At 48.7% G+C, this 27,559-nt stretch overlaps 3 protein-coding genes across 4 annotated transcripts in view; all 3 read right to left on the bottom strand.

Annotated features, from left to right (window-relative positions):
* The window catches only part of TRIM33 (tripartite motif containing 33), a 40,376-nt gene extending 27,625 nt beyond the window's left edge, over positions 1-12,751 (bottom strand). For both annotated transcript variants that reach the window (XM_038162393.1, XM_038162394.1), the window contains exon 1: positions 12,312-12,751. In XM_038162393.1, coding sequence (XP_038018321.1) covers positions 12,312-12,738 — 427 coding nt within the window. In that variant the 5' untranslated portion in view covers positions 12,739-12,751. The remainder of the gene's footprint in view (positions 1-12,311) is intronic.
* Positions 12,752-14,555: 1,804 nt separating this feature from the next.
* BCAS2 (BCAS2 pre-mRNA processing factor) lies at positions 14,556-18,340 on the bottom strand. The gene is made up of 7 exons (XM_038162385.1): positions 18,180-18,340; positions 18,003-18,095; positions 17,661-17,731; positions 16,816-16,977; positions 16,119-16,169; positions 15,518-15,598; positions 14,556-15,004 (listed from the first exon to the last, which is right to left on the bottom strand). Exons 1-7 carry the CDS (start codon positions 18,270-18,272, stop codon positions 14,875-14,877), a joined length of 681 nt encoding a protein of 226 aa, XP_038018313.1. The 5' UTR covers positions 18,273-18,340; the 3' UTR covers positions 14,556-14,874.
* Positions 18,341-18,540: 200 nt separating this feature from the next.
* DENND2C (DENN domain containing 2C) overlaps positions 18,541-27,559 on the bottom strand; it is a 29,354-nt gene continuing 20,335 nt past the window's right edge. Inside the window, 7 exon segments of the mRNA XM_038162438.1 lie at positions 18,541-19,347; positions 19,913-19,999; positions 22,084-22,323; positions 24,872-24,977; positions 25,926-25,967; positions 26,303-26,480; positions 26,845-26,993. Of these exon segments, the coding sequence (XP_038018366.1) occupies positions 19,316-19,347; positions 19,913-19,999; positions 22,084-22,323; positions 24,872-24,977; positions 25,926-25,967; positions 26,303-26,480; positions 26,845-26,993 (834 nt within the window). The 3' untranslated portion in view covers positions 18,541-19,315.

Genomic DNA, 27,559 nt, shown 5'->3' with positions numbered 1-27,559 from the left:
AGAAGTGTCACTGGATCTTAAATTTCTATACAATTTATTGAGAATATAATCTTCAAGAAGCTTTCCAAGCCATTGGGTATTTTTACACACTGAAACAACTTTGAGGAGTGTAATTAAATGATGCTCAGCTCCTTTGTGGATATTCAATTAGGACAGCAGGACTTATTTCAGGGAGATTAATTACATTAGTAGTGGAGTAGCATCAATTTTTTCAAGTGGTAAAATTAATGAGGGCTTCAGAGCACAGGAGATTCACTGCAGAGCAGCAATAATCCAACTAAAAATTCCCTGTCTCACCAAACCAAACACGTCTCAAAAGCAGGATATGAAAAATAACCAGTACTGCAGCAGCTATACATACGAGAGCTTTCACACACAGTGAAACCTTCCCCAAATGCAGAACTTGGAGGTTTTCTTACACCTGAGAGACAAAATTCTTTAGGGAATACCAGCAGAAAGCCATCCAGCAGCTGATGTGTATAGACTTACAGAACAAAAATTTCATATATTTACCATTAAAACTACTCCATCCAAACCAAACCAAACCAAAGCTAAACTTGATTTTCAGTGCTGCCTTGGGTCAAACACACAAAATATTTCAGGAAAACAACAAAACAGAAGAAGCTCAAGATCGGTAATCTCTAGACATCAGAAAAGTCAAATTCTACAGATGAAAACCCCTTCCTGTAAGGCAACTTTTGGGTTGGTTTTAAAGTAGCCAAACCAAAGAAAGCTTGAATAAAATCAAGCCTTTTGATCCAAGTGAGAGCCCACAGGTTGGATTCTGGCCAGGGGTAATCCAATGAACAATTTTTGCACCTCCACATTCAAATAAAACCTCCACACAAAGTGCCCCCAGTGTTCTGCACACACCTCAAGAGATCAAGACTCAAATCCAAGGCCTTGCCATTCTCATTTAGCACATTACACTCCTTTTTCACAGCTCAACACCCTTTATTTCCAACAGCTTTCCAATAATACATGAGCCACTAAACATCTCATATCTTGGTCTTTTAATCTAATAAAAACCAAATTACTGCAGCACCATTTGTACTAGAAATGAATGTACTGAAAAGATACAGATGTGGCTAATTTTGTAAGGCAGCAGGGGAAAGTAGAGAAAATCACACTGAAACAGCATTTACATAGAAAAAAAGATTCTTAGCTGTCAAAACTTGAGATAATTTGTGAGCTAACAAAGTTTATTGCAAAAAAGAATGTATTTTAGGACAAAGTAAGATTCAAATGTTTACATAACCTCTGTGAAAAAACAAGTTTTCACTGTCAGTTTCAATTTTTAAAAAATCTTATATAAGAAAATAAAAGTAAATACAGAAGTATCATCCTGTTTATACTCCAGCAGAACTTACTATGCTGTTTTTTCTGCTTTAAACAAATCAAACACATTAGTCTTGGTACAAACATTGCCGCTGTAACTCTGCTTTCCAAAAGCATTAGCACACAGTAAAAACTACTGTTTAAAGATCAATTTTATTTTTCCAATCACAGCTGAATTAGAATAAGGCACATTCACACAAACTCTGAAGGTTTATGATCTCCCTCAAGCCTAATTATTACCATCAAGATTCCCAATGTCCTCAGAGATGGCTTCGTATGATTTTTGAGCTGTAAATTGTTGCTGCAGAGGTCAAGAGCAGCACTGAAGCAAAGAGCTGAGAAAAGGGAAGTTTCTTTCAGGAAGTTCTGACCACACCACGTGAAACCCTGCACAGGGGCTGAAACACTTTGTGCAGCAGTTCCTTTGTGCCTTACAGAACGTGTCACCAAAACCCTGCCCTCAGCATTAACTACAGCAACACAGTTCTGCTTCAGGTCCCGAAAAAAGAACAATTCAGGGCCCTACAGACTTCACCAGGCACCCCCAGGTGCTGCTGTGGATATCAGCACTCGCGTGAAGAAATCCAGGGAGAATCATGCTTTGGACCTAAAAGGCCACAGGAATTTATGAACTATTTCACAGGAGCTGCAGGTAACAGGAGTGGGCTTTCAGACTTCTTTAGCTGTACTTTATAGGAGCAATATTGCTCATTTTTCCACTTGTTTCTATCCCACACCTCAAGTGTGTCAGACCTGTAACAACCATGAGCAAAAATACTCATGACCCCTCTTCCACAACTCTCTGCACCACATTTCCCCTTCCCTTATGTCCCATTCCCAACTAATGGTGCAGCTCAGATCAGATCCTGCTTTTGGTCCCACACTTCTGCAGAACAGCAGAAATATTTCCAATCACACACATTCCCTGTGCCCCATCTGCTGCCACACACAGCACTCGGCCCAAATGGAGCTTGGTTTTTCCTTTCACCCTGCCTGAAGGGAGAAGCAGGAAGAGTTTCTAATCCAGTTTTGGGATTTTTTTTTTTTATTTCTAGTTTTCCAATCTGGAAATTTGGATTGCCAGTCTCCAGTGGGGCAGGCAGGAAAAGCCTGCCTGGCAATGCCAGCCCTGCTCAAAGGGAAATGGGTTTCATCTCCTTACCTGAGCCATCCCTCCCTGCCAGGACCTGGGATTCAGGGAGGAAAGAGCAGACTCCCTGAGGCAGCCAGAGCCTTTCAGGAGCTGAGGAGCAGCACAAAGCACTGACAGAAACCCAGGAACGTGCTCAGGGATGGATCTGTAGGAGCTACAGGAACCTGGCCCTGCGAGCAGCTCCCCCAGCACATTGCTGGGAGCTGGAGCAGAGCTCACACCAATTAAATGGGAATTCTGGCACATGGCAGGAATAATGCTCCCTGTCCTGGGAGCAGCTCCCCCAGCACATTGCCGGGAGCTGGAGCAGAGCTCACACCACTTAAATGGGAATTCTGGCACATGGCAGGAATGCTCCCTGTCCTGGGAGCAGCTCCCCCAGCACATTGCCAGGAGCTGGAGCAGAGCTCACACCATTTAAACGGGAATTCTGGCACATGGCAGGAATGCTCCCTGTCCTGGGAGCTGGAGCAGAGCTCACACCACTCAAATGGGAATTCTGGCACATGGCAGGAATGCTCCCTGTCCTGGGAGCTGGAGCAGAGCTCACACCACTTAAATGGGAATTCTGGCACATGGCAGGAATGCTCCCTGTCTTGGGAGCTGGAGCAGAGCTCACACCAATTAAACGGGAATTCTGGCACACGGCAGGAATGCTCCCTGTCCTGGGAGCAGCTCCCCCAGCACACTGCTGGGAGCTGGAGCAGAGCTCACACCATTTAAATGGGAATTCTGGCACATGGCAGGAATGCTCCCTGTCCTGGGAGCTGGAGCAGAGCTCACACCACTCAAATGGGAACTCTGGCACATGGCAGGAATGCTCCCTGTCCTGGGAGCAGCTCCCCCAGCACACTGCTGGGAGCTGGAGCAGAGCTCACACCACTCAAATGGGAACTCTGGCACATGGCAGGAATGCTCCCTGTCCTGGGAAGGGCTGCTCCTGCCCCAGTGCGAGCCCAGGGCACTGCAAGGCAGGAGCAAGGGTGAAACCAAGGACACAACAAGAACCTTCCTGGAGGCTCCAGGACCTGCCCTTCTCCCCAAAGGAGCCCAGGAAGAGCCCAGAAGGTTCTGTCCCAGCAGGGAGATGGCAGCACACAGATCTCACTGTCAGTTACACAACTGCAGGCACATCTCCTTACACTGCAAATTAGATCTCCTGATTTGTCCAAGACTTTAAGAACACTAATGAGAGCAGCATCTCTGTAATCCTTTTAACTGCTTATGGTGGAGATAAAGCACCCTGAGCCAAACCACAGACATCAAAGCATGTCAGAAAGCACCCAACTGAAGTAAACTCAGGAGGAAAGTTGATTTTGCTTTCCTAAAAGCACAAAGGGTGCTGAAAACCCTGCCTCATAATCCAGCAGCAAATCACTATGGAGCACTGCAAAAACCTTCTGATTTCACTTGGAAGCTGCTTTTAATCTACCACTCCCAACTCACACCTAAAGCTGCAACACAAGTATTTTTCTTAATTGTAACTCAGAATTCTGTGAAAACCTTTTATATATTTAAGTTTAACACTTCCCAAAGGTAACTGTGTTCCTCTGAATGCATCTCAAAAGAAGTAATTTTTTCAACAGTTTCATCTTGAATTAGTTTCAATAAGACAAGTATTAAAAACCTGTTCAGAATTGCCTTCTCCAGGCTGACATCAATACCAATGATACTAAAATACTGCCAGATTTCAAGGATTCTTGATAGCTACAGTGGAGGAGGGGAAAAAGGTTGATTTCTCTGTATTTCCAGTCTTGTAGAATCAAAACAGAGACACTAATGTCAACTCTTTGCCTACTGTCCCCACTCCAGCTTGATATTCAGGAATCAGTGTGTGTTCAACTCATACCCATTGATTTAGCACCAGAAAAAGACCCTGGAATTTTCTGAATCTTTTTTTCTCCCTACCCACCCTTCTGGGCATTTCCTTCTGGAATCCCCTCAGATGTTTGAGACCAGCTCTGCAGCAACAAGGCTTCCTGAGCCAGTAAGAATTAAGCTGTTCCCTCCCCAAGCCCACCTGCAGCCATCCTCTTGATCTGGTTTTTAGTTTTTGTTTACAAACACTGCAGAAGCCTCCAGCCAGTGAGAGAAGGGGGAGGTGGGGTGAAAGAAAGAGGAACACACAAGGAGCCACGGAAACTCAGCTACTGCCTAAAGCCACCACAGCAGCCAAAGCAAAGTAAGGAACTTTTGTAAGAAGCACCACACTGAGGGCTCCACATTCACTTGCTGGCTTCAAATCCAAGCTGACTTCCATCAACTTAATATGAACACACCACAGCCCAACCCAACCCCACTGACATCTCACAGAGAACAAAAAGCAATCATGGAATAATTACGAGAGTTACTGATCTGAATGAGGATGGCGTGGATGAACAAGGGAGGGCAGATCAGGCACAAGATGTACAAGATCCAAAAATCCCTTTGCACCTCAGCAGCACCCAGTGGATCCTCTCCATCACTGGGACATCGTAGGGAGTCTTTCCAGCAGCTCAAAATTATAAATTCAAAGTTTATTCAAACACTGACCCCAAACACTTGTGTTCCTAAACATCTCTACTTACAGACTAGAATTCCTATTTCTAGAAGACCCAGCTCTGATGTGTAGCACAAAAATCTTTGTCAATTTTTTAGATGCTTCATAACATTTGGAGGACTGAAATTATATTTAAAAAAAAAAGAGGATAAATAAGTAAGTTTGACCTCAATACCCTAAAATAAAATGTTTGAAGTGTGCTGTGGACAAGAAGTTGAACAGGAGCCAAGAGCAGATCCTTCACAAGACAGCACCTTGTCCCAGGCTGCACCAGCAGGACAAGGACAGCCATCCATCCTTGTGGGACTCAAAAAACCATAAACTTCCACAGACACTGAAGGGTTTGACCTGCAGCCTTGGAAGAAGCTTGGATTGATGTAAGAATACAACACACAGATATTAAGCAGAAAAATCATAAACTTATGTTTCTATAGCTGTAAGTAAGAATGTGCCTTCAGTAAGTGAGAGACTGTGGTGATAAGATGGTGAAGGGTTATAGTGTAGGGGTGGGGTGGTGTAGAATAAGCTGAGAGTTTAAAAGCTACAACAGAAGCATCTGTGTGCAAGTCAGACAGAAGCCATTGGACAAAATATCCTCAGTGCAGCAGAATTAAGTACTTGTGATAGGTCAGAAAAGCAAAAACCCTGTAGCAACTGTCCATTGGGTTAGAAAGTTCTGTATTACCTTATAACAAAAAGTCTTGTGACTGCTCTTGAGCTATGGCCGACTGCTTGCTCCTCTGAAATCCCACAGCCTCTGAGAGTGATGTTTATCTGAGCAGTGAATTGTTTTAGCTTGAAAATAGTCCCATCCCTTCACTTTAAATGGTGACAATGATGCCTCCTCCTGCCCAGCACTCCAGGAGACCACACTGGGCCAGGACAGGGCTCCCAGTATGGGACCACACTGGGCCAGGACAGGGCTCCCAGTATGGGACCACACTGGGCCAGGACAGGGCTCCCAGTACAGGACAGACTCCCAAACTGGGGCAAAGCCAGGGGTGGTGAGCCAAGGGCTCAGGGCTGGAGCACAGGGGTGAGGAGAGAACTGACCACTGCCTGTGGGACAGGGTAGAGCCCAGGATGCACGGGATGGACAGTATCATTGTCACTGCTAAAATGAAGGGATGGGACCATGGTCAAGCTAAAATCATTTATTGCTCAGATAAACATCAGTCTCAAAGCCTGTGAGATTTTAGAGGAGCAAGCAGTCAGCCCTAACTCAAGAGTAATCACAATTTTCTTTGTTATAACCCAATACAGAACTTTCTAACCCAATGGACAGCTGTTACAGGGTTTATTTTGCTTTTCTAACCTATCACCTTTTCTTACTACTGACTCACTGAGGATACTTTTGGCTTCTGTCTCACTTGCACACAGATGCTTCTATTTTAACTCCCAAACTCTCAGCTCATTCTATACAACCACACCCCTACATTATAACCCTTCACCATCTTATCAGCACAGGTTTTCATTTACTGAAGGCACATTCTTATTTACAGCTATAGAAACATAAGTTTATGATTCTTCTGCTAAACGTCTATGTATTGTATTCTTACATCAATCCAAGCTTCTTCCAAGGCTGCAGATCAAACTCCTTCAGTGTCTGTGGAAGTTTCTGTTTTCTGATTCCCCCAGGACAGTGCCAGCTGGAACAAAGGGATTTCTGCTGCCCAGGGACCAAGGAGGATGGTCCAGCTCACCCCAGCACACCTGGAGCAGGCTGGAGGAACCTCCTGTCACTGCTCTCACCAGACCGGCTCTGGGCAGGGTGGGGCTGGGCACACCTGGCCCTGCCACCCCACGTGATGCCCCACTCCAACCACCTTTGTGCCCAAGAATGGCTTCAAATTCTGCTGATCCATGGCAGACAGCAATGAGCACAAACCTGAAACTATCGCATCATCCCCTGACAATCAACCCCCAAAAACCCAATTTCTGTTGAGCAAGCAGCACCATTTGAGACATCTGGTTGCACACACAGCCTTGGGATGGGGGCAGCACCACACTGATCCCCCCTACAGAAGTACTGAGTGACTGGAAGATAACTCAGGTCCTCTCAGATGTTTACACTGTGGCAAATGATGCCTCAGGTTTTGGCTTTTCTATTTTTCACATTCTGTGCTGCTTTAGTGTGTGGGTTTGGGCTTCACATGAGGGGATGGTGAGCTCTGCACAGAGCAGGGAGACAAAACAATTCCTGCTCCAGCTGGGGACCAAGGACAAATGATCCAAAGCTCAGCCCAAGAGCACAAACAGCGTGGAATGAAGAGAGAAAAACAAGGATGGGACTGCATGGGCTGGAGCTGGAATGGGACAATGAACTGCAAGATGCAAATGGAGCAGAACTGATCAAAGTGAGAGAGCCTGGGACCGGTTGTGCATTTTGGGACCATTCTGGTTCATCTTGGGTGTGGCCCTGGCTGGGCTCTGGTGCTGCCCAAGGTGGATCCATTGAGGGCTTTCAATAAATCCCTGCTTTATTCTTTAGCTCTGTCCAGCCTCTGCTCCAGCTCAGACTCAAGGCATCAAAATGACAACGAAACTTCCCAGTTCAGGAAATATTTGCAAGCACTTATGCAATCCAGTAACTCCAGCTTCCCTTCTGGGCTGGGGCTTGGCAGGGAATCAGCCCTCCCAGGAATCAATCTCTGCCAGGTCCCATTGATTGGGTGACAACTCCAATAGCAGTTACTCCATGTGCATAATATTTACTTCTCTCAGTGCTGCAAGGGTCCAAGCATGTTTCTGCACAGCCATACATCAAAACCCTGCTCTAATTTCAGTGATTAGACCTTGAAACAAACCCTCACAGGTCAAGGGAGTGATACAATCAGATTGAAATCTGTCAGAATAAAAATACATTTTAAAAAATTACCTGCTTTCAAGGTCCACTCCTAACTCAGCTTTTTGTTATTTGAACAATCCTTGACTATATTGCAATTATCACACACTGAACTCATAATACATTATATTTAATAATTAAAAAAAATTACAGCTGCCACAGATATTAATTCTTATAAAAATAACACACGCCTTAATGTTCTCTGATGGAAATATTTTACAATACCCTATTAATTTAGACTGAAATTAAAGTTTCACAGCAAGATTTTTAGTAAGTCCAGAATATGAACTGAACATTCTCCAGGACTCATGCTGGGCTCCAGCATATATTCTTGAGCCTCACTTATGAACACAGGAGAAAAGTAAAGAATCAAAAGAGTTCAGGTGATGTCTACTCACATCCAGTTTAATAAAACTTAAGATGCTGCATTTACACAGCTTAAACAGCCTTATTTGATGCGGGAGTTTTCATTCTTCTAGACTGAAAATACAATAACTACCACCAAACTCAGTGTGTATGAGGATGTGGCATGTCCCTTACATCAGACCTTTCATGTCCTCCTTTCACAGCAAATTGAAAAAGAAAAAAAAATCATGTGTGATTAATACAACACAGCAAGAGTGGGTACAGGAGCTGGATTCAGCATATCAAACCAATCCCTGGTACCACACATCACAGCTCTGCACAGTAAATGTGCTGTTCCTCAGTTTACACACACAACCAACTGCGGAGGTTTCTCAGCCCATTTGGTTTTTCAGCATAATCAGAATTGTGACATTCCCAAGGAGCTGGGAGAGCCCCACGCTCTCTCTACTGAGATAATCTTCTTTGGAGAGATTGTAAATATCTCATCCAGGCAGTGAAACCACAAAACAACCTCACCTCCAGGAGCAGGAGCAGCAGCGGGTGCAGGAAAAGTTGTTTTACAGTATCTGTTACAGTCTGCAATCTCTAACTCAGAAGTCAGTTTTGGTTTTTTTTTTCAGAATACTGTGATACAAATGCAGGCATTTCCTTGTAAGCTGCTCCACCTGAAAGGAGGAGTCCAGTTGGACAGCTGAAACACCACTACAAAATCATCCATCCACCAAATAATGCACATTCCCATAACCAATTAAGAAATTAAACTGAATATGAGATGCTACTTTTCATGTTGAACAAATGTATATGTTTTAAATATATGAAATAAGAATCTTCTGGTTTTTCCCTACATATGTGTAATCAACAGCAAAATAAACCTTTTTCACCAGCAAAACAGGTATGACCCAGCAAGAACTTGTTTTTAATACAGCAAATCACAACTTCGGGTAATTCTTTTAAGCTTCAGTCAGGGGTTACTCCAACTTTTAGGAGCTGAGATGATTCTTCTGCCTTCTTTAGCAGTGGCTCTGAAGGGAGTGGGAGCCTGGCAGGAGCAGAGATGCTGATCCAGACCCAACACCACTCTCTCCAGGAGGGCAGAGGAGGTGCTGTCACTCAGAGAACTGCTCTGGGGCACCAACCTCACACTCCATTTCCACAGTTTTTACCCAATAAATACACATAGCTACTGTTTTAAGTCCTGACAGCTCTCACTGAGCCAACTCTCCAACTAATTAAGAAAGGAACCAGGAAAATATCACTTGTACTTTTCTGGTTTCTGTAAAGAGGTGCAGAAAGACAGCAGGGGCACAATCCAGCAGTGAGAGCCTGCAGCAAAGCGTAACCTGCCTCAGGTACAGCTACAGGTACCACTTCTCTTTAATTCTTCCTTCATGAAAAAGCACCTGCTCGTCACGAAGGAGACTTGAGAGTCAGCAGAAGTGGAAGTAACACTTCACACGTTGTGACTACCAAAGAGGGAAGGAACCTGTGTGACTAAGCACTGTGGTGCCTCTCAGCAGGCTCAGAATGTCCATTTTCTCTCTGATTTACTGGTAACCATCTCCTGTGCCACTCAACTGATTGCACTCTCAAGGTGCAGAGAGCTGCCCACAAAAATGCCTCTGCTGGTCCATGGCCCATCCTCAGCTGAGAATGAGCCAATCCTACCACATTTCAGGGTGTGTTTTTAATCCCAACTGGAAAATACCAAATATAAACCAAACAAATTTCTCATTAAAAGTCCGTGAGGAGATTCCCTCTAAAAATTGGAAATATTTGACTCCAGTCAAATTTTGGCCCGAGAGCATTTCCTACTTTCCTAAGGGAACAGGGATTAAACCTAAATACCCAGGGAACGAGAGACATCAGAATATAGCTGCCAGTTCCTGAGCTCGTGCAGGCTGAGGCGCCACCACAGCTGGATGCACAGCTGGATCCACAGCCCTACAGGACACTCCCACAATCCCACAACAGCACCTCTGCTGGAAGGCACCTCTGCAGATCACCCAGTCACCTGGAGCAGGTGACGCAGGAATGTGTCCAGGTGGGTTTGGAATGTGTCCAGAAAGGGAAACTCCACCCCTTCCCTGGGCAGCTGCTCCAAAGCTCTGCCACCCTCCACAGAAAGAATTTCTTTCTCCTTCAGGTGGAACTCCCTGTGTTATAATTTATGGCCATTGCTTCGTGGCCTGCCCTGGGCACCACTGAAAAGAGCCTGACACCATCCTCTGACCCAGCCTGGAAATATTCCTACAGATTGATGGGATCCCCTCTCAGTCTTCCCTTCTCCAGACTCACCAGGCCCAGCCCTGCAGTCTATCCTCACATGAAAGATGCTCCTGAACCTTGCTCACATCACCTAAAACTTTTTACTGCAGCAGTCCAAACACAAACTCTTTCTACTCCAAAGCACACCAACAAGCATCCCTAAAAGGTGTACAACAAGAAGTGATATTCCAGTTTGCACCCCGTGGTTCCCACACCTCACACACACACAGCAGGACTCAAGATAATCCTGCTAATTGCTAATAAAAGAAACCCTGCTTCCCAAGCTCTGCGTATGCCACTGGCATATCACTGCCCTGGCAGGGTGGGCAGGCCCTGGCACAGGTGCCCAGAGCAGCTGGGGCTGCCCCTGGATCCCTGGCAGTGCCCAAGGCCAGGCTGGATGGGGTTTGGAGCAGCCTGGAAGAGTGGAAAGTGTCCCTGCCATGGCAGGGCTGGCACTGGATGGGCTCTGAAGTCCCCTCCAAACCAAATCACTCTGTCACTCTATGATATAACACAAAAAGTAGAATCTGGAATTTAAAAACATGGATCACAAACCCATCAGAGTGCTGTACTGAGTGCACTAGCAAACTATATTTAATACATCATCTTTTTAACACAAATCAACTTCCTAAGATCACATCCTAGATGGACTTCTGAACAGTCTGGATGAAAAAAATCTCTACCACCCCAGGTCAATTCCTTCACTGGGGAGCACAGGAAGGGTTTGAGTGCAAAGATGTCACCAAACAAGGTCTCCCTGACCACAGAGCCCATTTAGGACCTGCAAAACCACTTACCAGGGCCCTACTTTGCTCTGTACACCACAGCCCGTGAGTCACCCCATCTAAAGCTCCAGAAGCTTTTCAATTCCACCTGAACATACCTTAGAAAAGAAAAATCAAACCCAAGCTGTGGCTCTGCTAAGAGCAGGCGGAAGGAGCAGTGCCCTCCTGTTCCCTGCTACAAGTTCTGTAGAGGCAGAGGTGACAAGCAGCACGGCAAGGTTTTATCTCAGCGCACAGCAAAGCAGGGGCAGTGCACACAGCGTTCCCACCTGGGCAGGTAACACCGCAACAAGAGGGGATCTCAGTTTAACCACACACGTTTCACCCCAGCGCTGTAAACCCAGCAGCTGCCCACCCCCCTCCTGACTCGCCTCCGCCGTGACACCGCTGAGAGCCAACACAAAACACGCAGGAGGAGAGAATGACAGAGTATTTGGGGTTGGAAAGGGCCTTTAAAGGTCATTAGTCCAACCCCCGTGTCACGAGCAGGGACACCTTAGATTCGAGCAGGCTGCTCGGAGCCTGGTCCAGCCTGACACCGAATATTTCCACCACCTCCCTGAGCAATTTGTTCCGATGTTTTAACACCCTCACGGTAAACATTTCTTTCTTACACTTAATCTAAACCGACCCTGCTCCAGTTTAAAACCATTATCCCCACTCCTACCGCAACAGGTGCCGCTAAAAACTCTGCCCTTATTTTTATCACAGACTCCCTTTAGGCACCGGACGGGGCTTTAGGGTCCCTCTGGAGCTTCTCTTCCCCAGAACGATCCCAATCCCTTCAGCCTTCCCTCGCAGCAGAGCTGCTCCACCCCTCCGACCAACTCTGCCCGCTCCAACAGGTCCGCGTCCCTCCCTGCCGGGACGAGAGCCCCGGGCGGGATCCGCGCTGCCGAGCCCCGCCGCCGCTGCCCTCCCGCAGCCCCCGCGGGCCCGGGCCGGCCCGGGGAGCCCCGCGCCGCGGTTCGGGCGGGCGGCTGCCGGCGGGATGTCCCGGAGGAGCCCCGCGCTCACCTTGCTGCACGTCGCCGTTGGCGCCGCCGGGCACGGGCACGGTGAGCTGGCGCTCGGGCTCGGGCAGGCAGCGGCGGCAGAAGGAGTGCAGGCAGGGCAGCAGCTTGGGCTCGGCCTCCCGCCGGCTCTGCAGGCTCTGCGCGCACACCGCGCACGTGTCCAGCAGCGAGAACGGCCCCGGCGCCGCGGGCGTCAGCGGCGGCACCGGGCTGGGGCCAGGCCCCGCCGCCGCACCGGGCCCCGCCGCCGCCTCGGCCTCGGCCTCGCCGCCGCCGCGCTCCGCCGCCGCCGCCCCGGGGCTCTCGCGCTCCTCAGGGGGCGCGGCGGCGGACGGCGAGCCGGCGGGAGGCTCCAGACAGCCGCCGCCGCCCGGCGCGGCCTCGGCGGCCGCGTCCCCGCCGCCGCCGCCTCCTTTGTTTTCCGCCATGTTTCCTCCTTTGAACCCGACCCCGCTCCGCGCACGCTCCGCGTCACCGCGTCACCGGGCGGGACCGGGCGGGACCGGCGCCGCGCACGCGCGCGCGCTCCCGCGGCAACGGCGCGGCAGGGAGGCCGGGTCGTGACGTCACGGGGAGGCGGGGCTCTGGGTCCAGGGGTGAGAGCCTATTGGGCGGTGGTGGCGGCAGGGGCGTGGCCACGCCCCCGGGAACGGATCACCGGGCTGGGGAATAACGCACCGGGAACAGGGAATAACGCACCGGGAATAGGGATCGGAGCACCAGGAACAGGGAATAACGCACCGGGAATAGGGATCGGAGCACCGGGAACAGGGAATAACGCACCGGGAATAGGGATCGGAGCACCGGGAACAGGGAATAACGCACCGGGAATAGAGAATAATGCATCGGAAATAGCACATGGGGCTGGGAATAACGCACTGGGCTGGGGAATACCCCATCGGGAGGGGGAATACCGCACCGGGAACAGCGCACCGGGCTGGGGAATAACGCACCGGGCTGGGGAATACCCCATCGGGAGGGGGAATACCGCACCAGGGTGGGGAATAACCCTTCTGGACGGGAAATGACACACACAGGGTGGGAAATAACCCACGGGGGAGGGGAATAACCCACCGGGACGGGGAATAACGGGGAATACCCATCGGCATGGGGAATTACCCATTAGGATGGGAAATCACCCACCGGGACGGGGAATATCCATCGGCATGGGGAATGCCCATTGGGGTGGGGAATAACGCCCCGGGAAGGGGAATAACCCATCGGGACTGGGAATAATGCTCCCAGGTGGGGGAACGGGGCACCAGAATAGGGAAAAACCCATTGGGATAGGGAACAAAGCACTGGGATGGGGAACACCCATGGGGAAGGGGAATAGGGCACCGGGATGGAGAATAATGCACTGGGATGAGGATGATGGAGCATCATGGAGAACGGGGCACCAGGAACGGGAAATAGCGGAGCTGGGATGGGGAATACCCATGGGAAAGGGGAATAGGGCACCGGGATGGGGGATAATGGACCAGGATGGAGAGCAGGGCACCAGGAACAGGAAATAGCAGACCTGGATTGGGAATATCCCACTGGGATGGTGAACAGAGCAGCGGGATGGGGAATGGCACACTGGCACAGGGAAAAGGGCTCTGGGACACTGAGCAGTGCATGGGGACAGGAGTCAGAGCACGGGGACAGGGAACAGGCGCCTGGGAGCAGGAGGATCAGGAATTATGCCCTGGGATGAGGAACAGGGCAGGAGGCAGCAGCTCTCTGGCCATAGAAAGCAACACAAAACTTTCCCAGGCCTTTCTGGGGAAGGCTGTGAGAAGATCAGAGAAAAGAATGAGAAACAATTCTTATCTTCACTTACTGCCCCTGGTACTGTGAACATGTGAGATTTGTTTACCAAAGGGTTTTTTCCCTAATTAGCCAATGGACTGGAGGACTAATTAGGTCAACCTGTATCATAAATATATGATATTTGTGTATTATATTTGTATGTTATCTGTCTATAAAAGGAATGGGTTTCTTAATAATGACATGATAAAGAGATTGATCAGCCATCTTTGAATCATGCTAATTGTCACCCAGCTGGGGCCCGCTGCAGTGACAGTGGCACTGGAGTCCCCTCTGTGGGCACTGCACAGCCCCAGTGCTGCAGAGAGACTTCCCCACCCCAAATTCCAGTTTCCCCCCACGTCCCCTGCAGGGGATTCTCGGGGTCCACCTGGCCCAGCCATCTCCTCTCCACAGCTGCCAGGCTTTGGACATGAAGCAGAAACCAGAGAAATAGCAAAACAGGATTTATTAAAGGAAGGGGAAAACACAACAACACAAGCTCCTGCTTTAAGTGTAAGAGCTCCTGCTTTAAGTGTATAAAAAGTCAAACAATTCACAGTACGTTTAATGGTGCCTGTGATACATTTAAACAGGACGTTTAGAGTCCACCCCACCTCCTCCTAGAATTTAAAACAAGGAAAGGAAAGGATGGAAACACCCTTTTACCACCTCACACAACTGCAATTACAAGCGTCTACAGACACAGCATCTCCAAAGTGGCTGGTTTGTAGTTTTTAACACATGCAGCACTAAGTCAAGTCAGGATTAATTCACTGAAAGTCTTGCTGGATATTCTCCTTGTTTGCCTCCCCATGCTGCTGCTTGATTTGTGAAATTTCATTTTCCAGCTGCACAATAGTTCGCTCAATCTCATAATTTTTACTGACAAGAGAGACCCACCTGGAAGGGAAAAGAAAGAAAAAGAGCCTTTAGGTGTTACATAACAGTCCTCTGGTTAAAACTCAAAGACAACCATTGCTGCAAAGCAAGTAGAAACACTAAATAAAGCAGCGTATTTCTTAACACATGATAATTCTCAGTTGACATCAATGGTCATTGGAACAACCAAAGTGACAAAGAGTAATTTTTAACCCTGTTAAACCTGAAAACACAAAAAAATTAATGACTAGACTCATCCACCAACAGCCAATATCGAGATAAAGAAGAGTTTAAGACAATTTAGGAAATTTGAAGCAGCTAATAAATATACCCTCTTCCCACCTGTTGATTCACTCAACCTCAGTAAATATAACATGGAACCAAACTACAAATACTTAAAAACACCTCCTGCAAAGGACCAGTATCCTACAACAGCACCAAAGGATCGCTGCATTTCAAAGAGAAGAATTTCAAATTAATTTCAAGCAATGGAGAAAGCTGTGGAAGGGTTAAGAGAGAAATGTCAATACTCACGTGGATTCCATCTCTCTCAGCTTAGCCCCAGCTGTGAGCTGCATGTTCTTCCTCTGCCAGTTCAGGTCTTGAATATTTTTCCTGGAGAGAAAAGGATGTATTTTTATTTCCTCATTTCCTTGGGATCTGCAGTACCTGCTGCTAATTTCCAAGTACACTCAATCCCTAGAAGTACTGCCAGAAAATATTTGTGTAGTCAGAACTGTAATGACAACATCCAGATGGGCAAATCTCAGTACAGAGAACCCAGAGATAAATAAAAACAAAAGGCCAAACCAAACATCAGGGAAGATGTCCTTACAGAGACAACTGCACGTTATAAATAAATTATCAGGAGTGAAATGAAAGCACTGCTACACTTCAGGGAGGATTCACAAATCCAGAGCAGAGGTTCAAACAAACCAAACACAGAATTTTGAGTAGAACAGGCATGATGAATGTAACTGCCTGGGGAATATAGGGTCACATTCCTTAATTACTGTTTTTACTGGGTCTTTTTCCCTGTGACAGTGGCAGCAGCCAGCACATACATCTTCCTTTGTACAGCATGGGGGGGAGAGATTCCAATTTCAGTACAAAAATATAAACAAGAATGACCCACCTCAATTTCTGAAGCTCTTTCTGGGCTTGTTCTATCATATGAACCAGGTGCCTGATGACAGAATGCAAGCAAAGCTTTAAAAACACACAAATGGTAAACCAGCCCCATTCCACCTGACATTTAACTCCTCAGAGTTAAGGATTCAACAAGCCCCTGCAGCACCTTGTCCCAGCCAGCAGATCCTTTGCCTGCTTCCCTTCTCCTGAGCTCAGGAACCCTCTGCCTTCTCTCAGTTTGGAATTCCCTTGCCCTACTCTTTTATCTAAGGCTCAGACAACCTTTCTCAGAGGTGGACATTAACATTCTCTGTCTGAAATAGCCCCAGTGCTTCCTGCAGCCATACAGGAACAACCTTTTCTTGGCTTTTGCAGCAGCTTTAGTACAGCTCCAGGCTAAGCACAGGATCTGTAGCAACTCATCTTCATTTCCACTACTGAGCTATTCCTCCACAGGCTATCACCAGCCTTAACTAACACCCACTATCATCAACAAAAACCCACGACGTTCAAGACAGGGATGTATTAAAACACATGCTGTTTCTTGGCCACAGAGACAGCTTTGAGATCAGCCTCTTCTTTCTCTTACAGGGGTTCATCTACTCCAGGCTACGTTCTAAAGACCCCCACTGGATTTACACCCAACAAATCCAGAAATTCAACACAGAACTTGGTGCCCAGCAGAGCAGCGGGGGGCTTACTCGTTGTACACCTTCCAGGCGTTGCAGCCGTGCTGGGACATGAGCTCCAGGTTCTCGATGCGCACGGCCTGGTGCTCCAGCTGTGCCATGGAATTGTTCACACACTCCTGCCACGCCGTGATGTCGTTCTTCTGCCCGGAGGAGGGGGCGGGCAGCTCGTACCTGCAAGGGGCACGGCTCACCTGGGGCACTGGGCACAGCTTACCCAGACCACCGGGCACGGTTCACCCGGGGTACAGCTCACCTGGGGCACTGGGCACGGCTCACCCGGGGCACAGCACACCCAGACCACTAGGCACAGCTCACCTGGGGCACAGCTCACCCGGGGCACGGCTCACCTGGGGCACAGCACACCCAGACCACTAGGCACAGCTCACCTGGGGCACAGCTCACCCAGACCACCGGGCACAGCTCACCCTGGGCACGGTTCACCCGGGGCACAGCTCACCTGGGGCACCGGGCACGGCTCACCCGGGGCACAGCACACCCAGACCACCGGGCACAGCTCACCCGGGGCACAGCTCACCCAGACCACCGGGCACAGCTCACCCGGGGCACAGCTCACCTGGGGCACCGGGCACGGCTCACCCGGGGCACAGCACACCCAGACCACTAGGCACAGCTCACCTGGGGCACAGCTCACCTGGGGCACAGCTCACCCGGGGCACGGCTCACCCAGGGCACAGCTCACCCAGACCACCGGGCACAGCTCACCCGGGGCACGGCTCACCCGGGGCACCGCACACCCAGACCACTAGGCACAGCTCACCTGGGGCACGGCTCACCCGGGGCACCGGGCACGGTTCACCCGGGGCACCGGGCACGGCCCTGCCGGCCCCACTCACCTCTTCATACTGAGCAGCTCCAGGGGCTGCCGGGCCGCCAGGCGCTCGAACTCGTTCCGCATGATCTCGGTCTGTGGGGAAGGCAGCGGTGAGGGACAGGGTTGGGAACGGGGAACGACACAAACGGGTAACGGGGGAGGCACAGCCGGGACAGGGGGAGAGAACAGGAGGGGCGCGGGGTGGGGAGGGGCACGGCGGTGGGCACACGAGGGGGGTACGGGGACGGGACGGGGACAGGCAGGCTCTGCCCCAGCCAGGTTCGGAGCGTGGTTACGGGCGCCCGGTCGGGGTTTGAGGAGGCAGCGGGCCGGGCTCTGGAGCTGCCAGGCCGCCTCAGCTCACCTCGAAGGCGCTGTAGTCGTGCGCGGGCAGGTAGCTCAGGTAGTTCTTGGTCGGCCGGTAGCGCCGCGTCTCCTCCTCCACCAGCGCCGCGGCCTAACGCACACGGGGCGTCAGGCAAGCGGGCAGCCCGCCCGCCGCCCCGGCCCCTCCCCGCCGCCGCCCCGGCCCCGTACGCACCGCCTCCCGCACGCCCGGCGCCTCGTAGCCCTGGTCGAAGTAGGGCAGCGCATCCACCACAACGTCCCCGGCCACCAGCCCCGGGCCCGACATCTTGGCCGCGGCCGCGCGCACTGCGCGTGCGCGCTCACGTCACGCCCGGCGGGACCGCGCACCGCTCGGGCACAAACCCCGCCCCCAGAGCACAAACCCCGCCCCCAGAGCACAAACCCCGCCCCTCAACCCAGGCCCCGCCCCTCCCGGTTTGACTCCAGCGCCGGTCCCGCCGCTCCCGGAGCGACTCGAGCTCTGGCCCCGCCCCTCCCGGCCCGGCCCTCCCCGCCAGGCCACGCCCCCCTAAGGAACGGAGACACGTGAAAGGTTGGATCCATGAGCTGTTATTGATCCACAGAACCAGTTATGGATCCATGAGCTGTTATCAGTCCACGGAACTCGTTATCCATCCATGAGCTGTTATCGATCCACAGAACCAGTTATGGATCCATGAGCTGTTATCAGTCCATGGAACTCATTATCCATCCATGAGCTGTTATTGATCCACGGAACCAGTTACGGATCCATGAGCTGTTATCAGTCCATGGAACCAGTTATGGATCCATGAGCTGTTATCGATCCATGGAACCAGTTACGGATCCATGAGCTGTTATCAGTCCATGGAACTCATTATCCATCCATGAGCTATTATTGATCCACGGAACCAGTTATGGATCCATGAGCTGTTATCAGTCCATGGAACCAGTTATGGATCCATGAGCTGTTATCGATCCATGGAACCAGTTACGGATCCATGAGCTGTTATCAGTCCACGGAACTCGTTATCCATCCATGAGCTGTTATTGATCCACGGAACCAGTTATGGATCCATGAGCTGTTATCAGTCCACGGAACTTGTTATCCATCCATGAGCTGTTATCGATCCATGGCACAGGTTATTGGTCCATGAGCTGTTATCAATCCATGAGCTGCTATCAGTGCATGGAACTGGTTATGGATCCGTGAGCTGTCACCGCTCCTCGTGCCGGTTGTTCCCGCAGCACACGTGGAGCCCCCGGCCCGGCCCTCCCGGGGCCCAGCTCAGTCCGGCCCGGGCGGGGTCCGCGGTTCCCCTCCCGCCGCTGTCCCGCAGCAGCGCCCGGTCACTTCTTCTGGAGGAATTTCATTTTACTGCCTGCAGAGAAAAAACAGCATTAGGAGCTTTAGTTGAGGGTGGGCAGGCCCTGGCACAGGTGCCCAGAGCAGCTGGGGCTGCCCCTGGATCCCTGGCAGTGCCCCAGGCCAGGCTGGACAGGGCTTGGAGCACCCTGGGACAGTGGGAGGTGTCCCTGCCCATGGCAGAACTGGTCCCTTCCCACCCAAACCATTGTGGGATTCTGTGAGCTGGAGACACTCCAGGACTCAGGCTGAGGAGGTTAAGGAAAGCCACACATGGCCACCTCTGCCAGCAGACACAGCTTCTGTCCCCTGGGCATGTCCTCAGCCAGGACCAAAGCAAAGGAACAAGTGCTCAGAGCAGCAACTCCCACAAACTTTATCTGAAGATACAAAAGCTTAAAAAGAAAAGAAAAATCTTACACAGTGTTCAGTGTCCCCTGAAACAGTAAATGTAAACAAGGGAACCCAGGTGGAGAAAGAGAAGGAGCCTTCCTCTCCTTTGTAAAAAATTTATTATTCAATAGCTACAATTAATTTAAAAAAAATTAACAACGAACAAAAGCAAGAGGGTGTTCCTTTACCAAGACTGCGAAGGATTTTGTTCATTCCAGTTCGTTCCGTCTCTGGAATACGCTCCAAATACTCCAAGGCACGGACCTCAAAAAGGCCTAAGTAGAAAAAAAATTAAAAATTAAAAATCACTCACCAAATGAGTTACTCTTAGCATTAGTTACTCTTAGTTACTCTCATCTTTTAGCACGTGGCATCATGATTAACAAGGCCACAAAAGGAAACCCTGCATGAAGTGTGTGTAAGCTGCAGGATCAAGGAGAAAGGAGGGAGATACAGAAATTTTTTGCTTTATAAACTGAATTCGTTTGAGTAAGGCTATTCCATGTGACATCATCCCAACAGCAGAGGCAGGTGGCATCACACTTTGAGAGGGAGTCTGTGGAGCAGACTTGAAACAACAGGGTGATGGCAAAACAAGAAACAAGAGTGTGATGCCACTGATGCCTCAGGTCATAGCTTTTATATTTTACAGATTCTGTGCCTCAGGTTTTGGCTTTGCTATTTCTCAAGTTCTGTGCTGCTTTAGTGTGTGGGTCTGGGCTTCACATGAGGGGATGGTGAGCTCTGCACAGAACAGGGAGACAAAACAATTCCTTCTCTAGCTGGGGACCAAGGACAAATGATCCAAACCTCAGCCCAAGAGCACAAACAACGTGGAATGAAGAGAGAAAAACAAGCAGGATGAGACATTATGGGCTGGACCTGTAACTGGACAATTAGCTCCAACAGGCAAATGGACTAAAACATATAAAGTGTGATACCTCGTGTTCTTCCATGAGCAGAACAAGATCTGCTCATCACTATGCTGAGAATCGTAACAGTAATTTAATGCTTTAGAATGCTGTGAGAAAGATTTTAGCAAGTTGGTTTTTACCCCAACTGGCTTCAGTAATGACATGGAAACAATTAGCTCAGGTTAGTTGTTGTTAGAACTCTAATCACAGTTCTGCTGTCTTTGAGGCCTACCTTTTACAACTTTCCCAAAACCCTCTAATGTGGTTATCACATCTCCTCTGCACAGAGAGAGACAGCTTTTCCCCAGAATTTTCCTGGGAAGCTGTGAGAAAGCTCAAAGAAAAGAATTGTTTCTCATTCCTATCTCCACTTGCTGCACCTGTAGTTGTGCCCATGTGGAATGTGTTATGGAGATTTATTTACCAAAGGGTGGCTTCTTAACTGGACACCGGTGATGGTGTTTGGATTCACTGACCAATTGGATCCACATGTGTGTTGTGACTGTCTAGGAAGGGTGATGTTTTTATTCTGAATAGTAAAGTATAGTATAATATAGTATAATAAAACAATTGATCAGCCTTCTGCAATCAGGGAGTCAATGCTAATTATTACCCAGTGGGCACCGATGCTATAATATCCTAATTTTAAAGATTGCTACACGCATGACCAGTCGTGCATTTTGTGACCATTTTGGGTTCACCTGGGTCGTAGCCCTGGCTGGGCTCTTGTGCTGCCCAAGCTGGATCCATTGAGGAGATCCTTTTAATAAATCCCTACTTTATTCTTTAGCTCTGTCGAGCTGTCGCTGCAGGCCCCCAGCCGGGTAATAATCAGCATTGACTCCATGACTGCAGAAGGCTGATCAATTGCTTTATTCCTCTATACTAAATTATACTATACTGATTAAGAAGCTCATAACCCTTACAAACTGTCTGATACAGCTTTCACCTAATTGGTCAATTCTTCCAAACACCATCACTCGTGTCCAATTAAGAAATCACCCTTTGGTAAACCAATCTCCATAACACACTCCACATGTGCACAACTAAAGGTGCAGCAAGTGGAGATAAGAATTGTTTCTCATTCCTTTCTCTGAGCTTTCTCACAGCTTCCCAGACAAACCCTGGGGGAGAGCTGTCTCTCCCTGTTCAGAGGATATGTGGTTACATCTAGCCTCTGTTCTAGGTGAGGCTCCACAAGGCACAAACACCATCACCAGTGTCCAATTAAGACACCACCCTTTGGCAAACCAATCTCCATGACACGTTCCACACGTGCACAATACCAGGTGCAGCAAGTGGAGATGAGAATTGTTTCTCGTTATTTTCTCCGAGCTTTCTCACAGCTTCCCAGGCAAACCCTGGGGGAGAGCTGTCTCTCTCTGTTCAGAGGATATGTGGTTACATCTAGCCTCTGTTCCAGGTGAGGCTCCACAAGGCATCACCTTTGGCCAGGCTCTTGCTGAGCTCGCGGTCCTGGATGAAGCCGGCGAACATCTGGGTCTCCATGAAGCAGTGCAGGAAGTGGCGCACGGTGCGTGAGCCGTGGGACTTGCGGAAGGGCTCGCGCTGGAACACGCGCTGGCCCTGCTCCGTCACGCTCATGTGCAGCGAGTAGTGCCCCACGATCTCCACGAAGAACTGCACGAAAGCCTCCGAGACCAGCGAGTTCAGGCTCATGTCACCTGTGGGGAGGACATTTGTCATTTTGGTCATTCCTCTCTGTCCCAGATTGCAAGGCAAGATGTCAAGATGTATTCTATTTGCCATCCGTATGCAGTTGTCTTTCGTCAAGTGGGCAGTTTTCCTTATCTCTTCCACACCCAATCCTCCCTCCAGGGGGACATCTGCTGATAACAGGCCATGGAATGTCACTGCAGGGCTGATAAGAGCTACAGCACCCCATGGGAGATGCTCCCCCAGAGGGAGGAGCCAAGCATTCCTACCTGGATACAATCTGGAGCTTCTGGAACACCAGCACAGCTTCTGCACTGGATTCCCAGAGGAACAGCAGCTGCCTCTGCCACTGGATCTCCAGAGGAAGACTCCACCTTTCTCCAGGATCTCTGCTCCAGCAGAACCACCCCTGACACTCCAGGAGGGCTGCAGCCACAATTCCAATGGCACTGCTGCCACCACCCTGACCCACAGGGTGTCAGGCTGTGCTCTGACCCTGTCAGTGCTGTTTTGGTTCACTGCATTGTTTATTTTATCCTTTTATTTTCTTCCCTATTAAAGAACTGTTATTCCTGCTCCCGTTTTTTTTTTTTTTGCCAGAGAGCCCCTTAATCTAAAATTTACAGCAATTCAGAGGGAGGGGGGGTTTACATTTTCCATTTCAGGGGAGGCTCCTGCCTTCCTTAGCATTCACCTGGCTTTCCAAACCAAGACACTCTCTATCAGTTTCTCTGGATTGAAGGCACTTGTGATGATGGTTCATCTTCAGACTCAGGCGTTCATTATTTATCAGTGAAACAGTCTCACTACTGTGAGTTCAGCAGCTTTTCATTAGAAGGCACAAAATGGCCAACAATCTCTTGTTACAAGGTCTTTTAAGACTAAACTATCCAATTAAGAACTGACACCTGAATTATTTTCCCTTTTAACCCAATAACTGATCCCTCAAAGCCTGCAGTGTGGACTCTTCTGTCCAATTACAAAATACCACCCAGTCCCATGAAGAAGAAGGAAGAAGAAGATGAAGAAGAACAACCTGCCTCTGCCCTAAAACCTCCATCTTGCTTCATATTTATTACTATATTCTAAACCCCAAACTCTTAAGTTTTCCACCCAGTTACATTACACACTTCTAACCAACTCCACACCCGTGATCCCAGTGCTATCAATCAATTTTGGGAGCCTTCTCCACAGCCTCAGGCCAAATGCAGTGCTCTCTGGTGAGTCTGTGCCTTTCAGCACAGGAAGTTTAAAATTCTCAGCATGCAGGGTTCTAACAGAAGAGAAGCTTTCCCATGAATTGCTCTGAGGGAGCTGGGGAGAAAGAATTAAAACAATCTGCAGGTGGTGTTTTGTAATGAGTTGTTTTCCTCATAAGATGTTTACCAAAAGGGTGGTTTCTTAATTAGCCAATGGTGATGATGTTTTAATTAAAGGACCAATCAGGTCCACCTGTAGCAAACTGGAGTATAAAAAGGAATGGGTTTTTAATACAGTGGTTATTAGCCTTCTGACCTAGAGTCTGTGTCACTTATTACCTGTCCCTGACTCAGTGGTGACACTCTCCAAAAGCTGATAGGCCAAGAAACACTTGTAATTTATTGTAATCATGAAATAGCTGGCTTCTGATTGTGGTGGTGTGAATTATAACATCTGTACTGTCTCACCCTTCTCATGAGACTGAAAATGGAATAAAAGTTTTTAAAACACCTCTCAGTTGCCCCATCTCTGGGTCAGCAAAGGTCTTAATCTGACACTGTCCTAAAGGAGGAGTGACTTTTTTAAAGAGCTCAGTCACTTTTTGTACTGGCTGTCCCAGACCAGGAGGCTGCAGGTGATTGATAGCAAAGAAGTCTCAGCTCAAATATTCAATTTCCCAATGTCAACTTTCTGCTGCAGCTGGGACAGGCTCAGATCTAAAGCTTATCCAGAATTTAAAACATCCATAATTTCATTTTCCCTGTCAAACATCTGGTGTGTAATGAGCTGTCAGCTCATAACAGGCTAAGTTTAATTCTCTTCAAGAATTAGGCAAACTACAGAAGACAAACTCTCTGAAAAACAAACTTTGTTTTTATGGAATGATATAATTTGCTGGTACCATTCTCTCAAGCCACTCAGAGCTTTTTAAGCTTCTCACACTTCCTTATCAGATGAATCATGTATAAAACAGTTCAACTTTGAAAAAGATGAGCCAGATTACCCTCTAAAATACAGAAATTTGCTACATTCTCTGAGAAAAACATTGTCTCTGCCACTTAGAAAAACAGAATAAAATTCAAACACAACTGGCTACAATAAAATTCAAGGCACAAAGGAACTGATGCTGTTGGCCCAAAGGAAACTACAGTTCTGCACACCCTAATTGTAAAAAGAGGAACTGTCAGCATACCAAACTTCTCACATATCCACAAGATTTCTTAGCAAGATCACAGAGAAACAGCTAAAATGTCACTTCTTAGCATTTATTTCAATTTGCTCATTTTTATCAACTCCATGGTAGAGATCTGCTAATGGGAAAACATTTTTCCACAGAAACTTTTCCACAGAAAGTACCTTGTGTGTCACTCTGCTCGTGTGACAGGATTTCACTCCGCTCTTCCAGGATTTGTACGAGTGCAGCCTGCAGTTTGTGGGGCAGGATCTCGTCCTCATCTGATACCTACAGACAGAAACAGCCAAGGAAGGACTTCTGTGTTATTCCCATCAGCAGGAGAACCAGGGGGTAGATTAGAAATATTCATATCATGCCTAAAGCAGTTAGAGGGGAGTTATTCTGTGATATATCTTAAGGGAGACAAAATATTTATCTTGCAGCCACAGAAATTAAACACATTTGCTCAGCATGCCCCAAGATTTTATTAGAGTCACACACACAGCTGGCCACAACACAGCCTCAGGCTTATTTCACCAGTAAAACACACCAAAACAATCAAAGTCTGTCTTGAGAAAATATGACAGGTCTCAATAATAGAGTTTAAAAAATCCCCCAATCCTTTAATACCTTTCTCCAGTTGCAGGCTGCAATGCAAAACAGAACAGTGAGGCAAGGAAAAGGAGAAGCAAATATCCTGAGCTAGTAATAAAATCCCCAGCATTTTTATAGCTACTTGTCTGGGGATGCAGAAGCACTTTTGGGGAAGTTCAGCAGAGAACCCCAAGTGAGCTGTGATAATTTGTTCCCTGGACTGTTACTCCTCGGAAAAACAAGAACCCAAACCAACAAACACCCCCCAGCTGGATGAGAGAGGAGAAAGTGCTGCACAGAGCAGGGAGAGACAGACAAAAAGCAGCAGAGAATCCTAGGGATCCCCTTCACATAAGAAACCAAGTAACAGTTTTTAAACTCAGCTCAGATAAGCAGCATCTTTGGCTTTGCAGAACTCTCCACCTCATGCAACCTCAACCTTGCAATAGGGATTTGTAAGCCTCTTTCCTTCTCTGTCAAAGGATTTCCCTTCTCTGCTCAAAAGGATTACAAGGTATTTCTTCAGCCACTGGAGTCTCCCTATGAACACCAGCTTCTCCTGATTTCTTTTTATTATTTTTTTTCATCAATGCCTTTTCCTGGCATAAACCCACAAGTTGCTGGTACTGTTATTTCACTCACCTCTTGCAAGAACTTGTCAGCACAAAGATCAACAATCAGAACCTGGGGAGACAGAAAACACACTGACTCATAACCAGGTATGTTGCTGTATAGAAAAAAAAAAACCAAACAGGTTTTAATTTGTTTTTTAGATGTGGGATGTTTTTTAAATAGGGCTGTCACACACAAAACACAAGTTTTGCATGGGTGCAGCCTGTCTCTGAGAACAGTGAATATGATTTATTTTTGATGATGCTGGAACATCCTGACATTTATCTGGCAAATTCCCCAAGCGGCTCAGAGAACTTTGAGAGTTTACACTCAGATAGAATCCAGAGATTATTCCAGAGAGGTCAACCTCATCCCACTGACACCGTCTGTGTCTCAAATATCCTCACCTCCTCTATGGGCAGGTCCCAGAGCTGTGGCAGGGAGCAGGAGAGGATGCCAATGAGGAAGGGGGTCGGAGAGCACACGATGTCGATCATGGAAGCTGGCAGGACAGGGATGTAGGTGTGCTGCCAGGTGAAGGGGTAAAGTGTTGCCACTGCAGCGTGCCCGCATTTAGACAGAGTGCTGGAGAGGTGGGAGAAGCACAGGGAAGGTGGTCAGTGTCTCCCTCAGGGCAGGTGTCACTCGTGTACAGCTTGTGCATCAGCAGAGGCCCCAAGCACCCACTTCTGAACTCAGTTATGGGGAGCTAAAACCACCATCAAGCCAGGCTAAAGAGGAGAAAGGAAACATTCCCTTATCTCCTCTTGTGTAAACAGCACACTCCCAATTCTAGGCATGCACATGCTGTGTGGGGAGGGCAGAAGGTTTTCAAATGGAACTAACTGCAAAACTAGACAAGCTTGGACATGGGACAGGTCCAAACACAGAAGAAACAACATCCAGTGACAGCCTCCCTCAGCAAGAGCTACTCAGACTCGTCTCTTACCTTAAGTTGTCAGCCACGAAGATGACCCTCCTTTCCAGCAGGAGAGAGGCAAACACCCGGATGGTGTGGGACACGCTCAGACACTGCAAGAGGCACTCAAAGTCAACGTGCTCCAGCCTGGAGTCCAAGGGGCGGCACAGCTCCATCACCTGGGAGCACACAGACACAGGGAGAGCTGGAGCAGCAGCCCAGAGCAGGGACCTCGGCCTGAGGCAGAGCTCAGCAGCTCCTCCTGAGGGGCAGGACCAGGGACAGGAGCCAGGGCAGGGCTGGAGCTGTGTCAGGGGAGTTTAGGCTGGATATCAGGAAAGGTTCTTTCCCCAGAGGGTGCTGGCACTGCCCAGGCTGCCCAGGGGATGGGCACAGCCCCGAGGCTGCCAGGAGAGTTTGCACATCACTCTCAGGAATGCACAGGGTGGAATTTTGGACTCAATGATCCTTGTAGGTCCTTTCCAGTTCAGGATATTCCCTGAATCCATGATTTTACACAGAATGCCATGACCCAGACAGCTGGCAAGGGGCAGCACAGAAGAGTGCCCCAAAAGCTCTCCATTAAGAAGCAGGGAATCACTTCCATGACAGATGATTCCACAGCAAACACATCTCTGGGACAGCCTCCCTTCCAACTCCAAGATGTTTTCTTCACACTAATTATTTCCAAGCACCACTGTGCAGCTTGCAAAGAGCCTCTGTGCCCCAGAGAGAGCAGGCAGCT

The sequence above is a fragment of the Motacilla alba genome, chromosome 26, assembly GCF_015832195.1.
Source record: "Motacilla alba alba isolate MOTALB_02 chromosome 26, Motacilla_alba_V1.0_pri, whole genome shotgun sequence".
NCBI classification, from domain to species: Eukaryota; Metazoa; Chordata; class Aves; order Passeriformes; family Motacillidae; genus Motacilla; species Motacilla alba.
The sequence above is the reverse complement of the archived record's forward strand: the minus strand, read 5'-3'. Positions and strand labels throughout refer to the sequence as shown.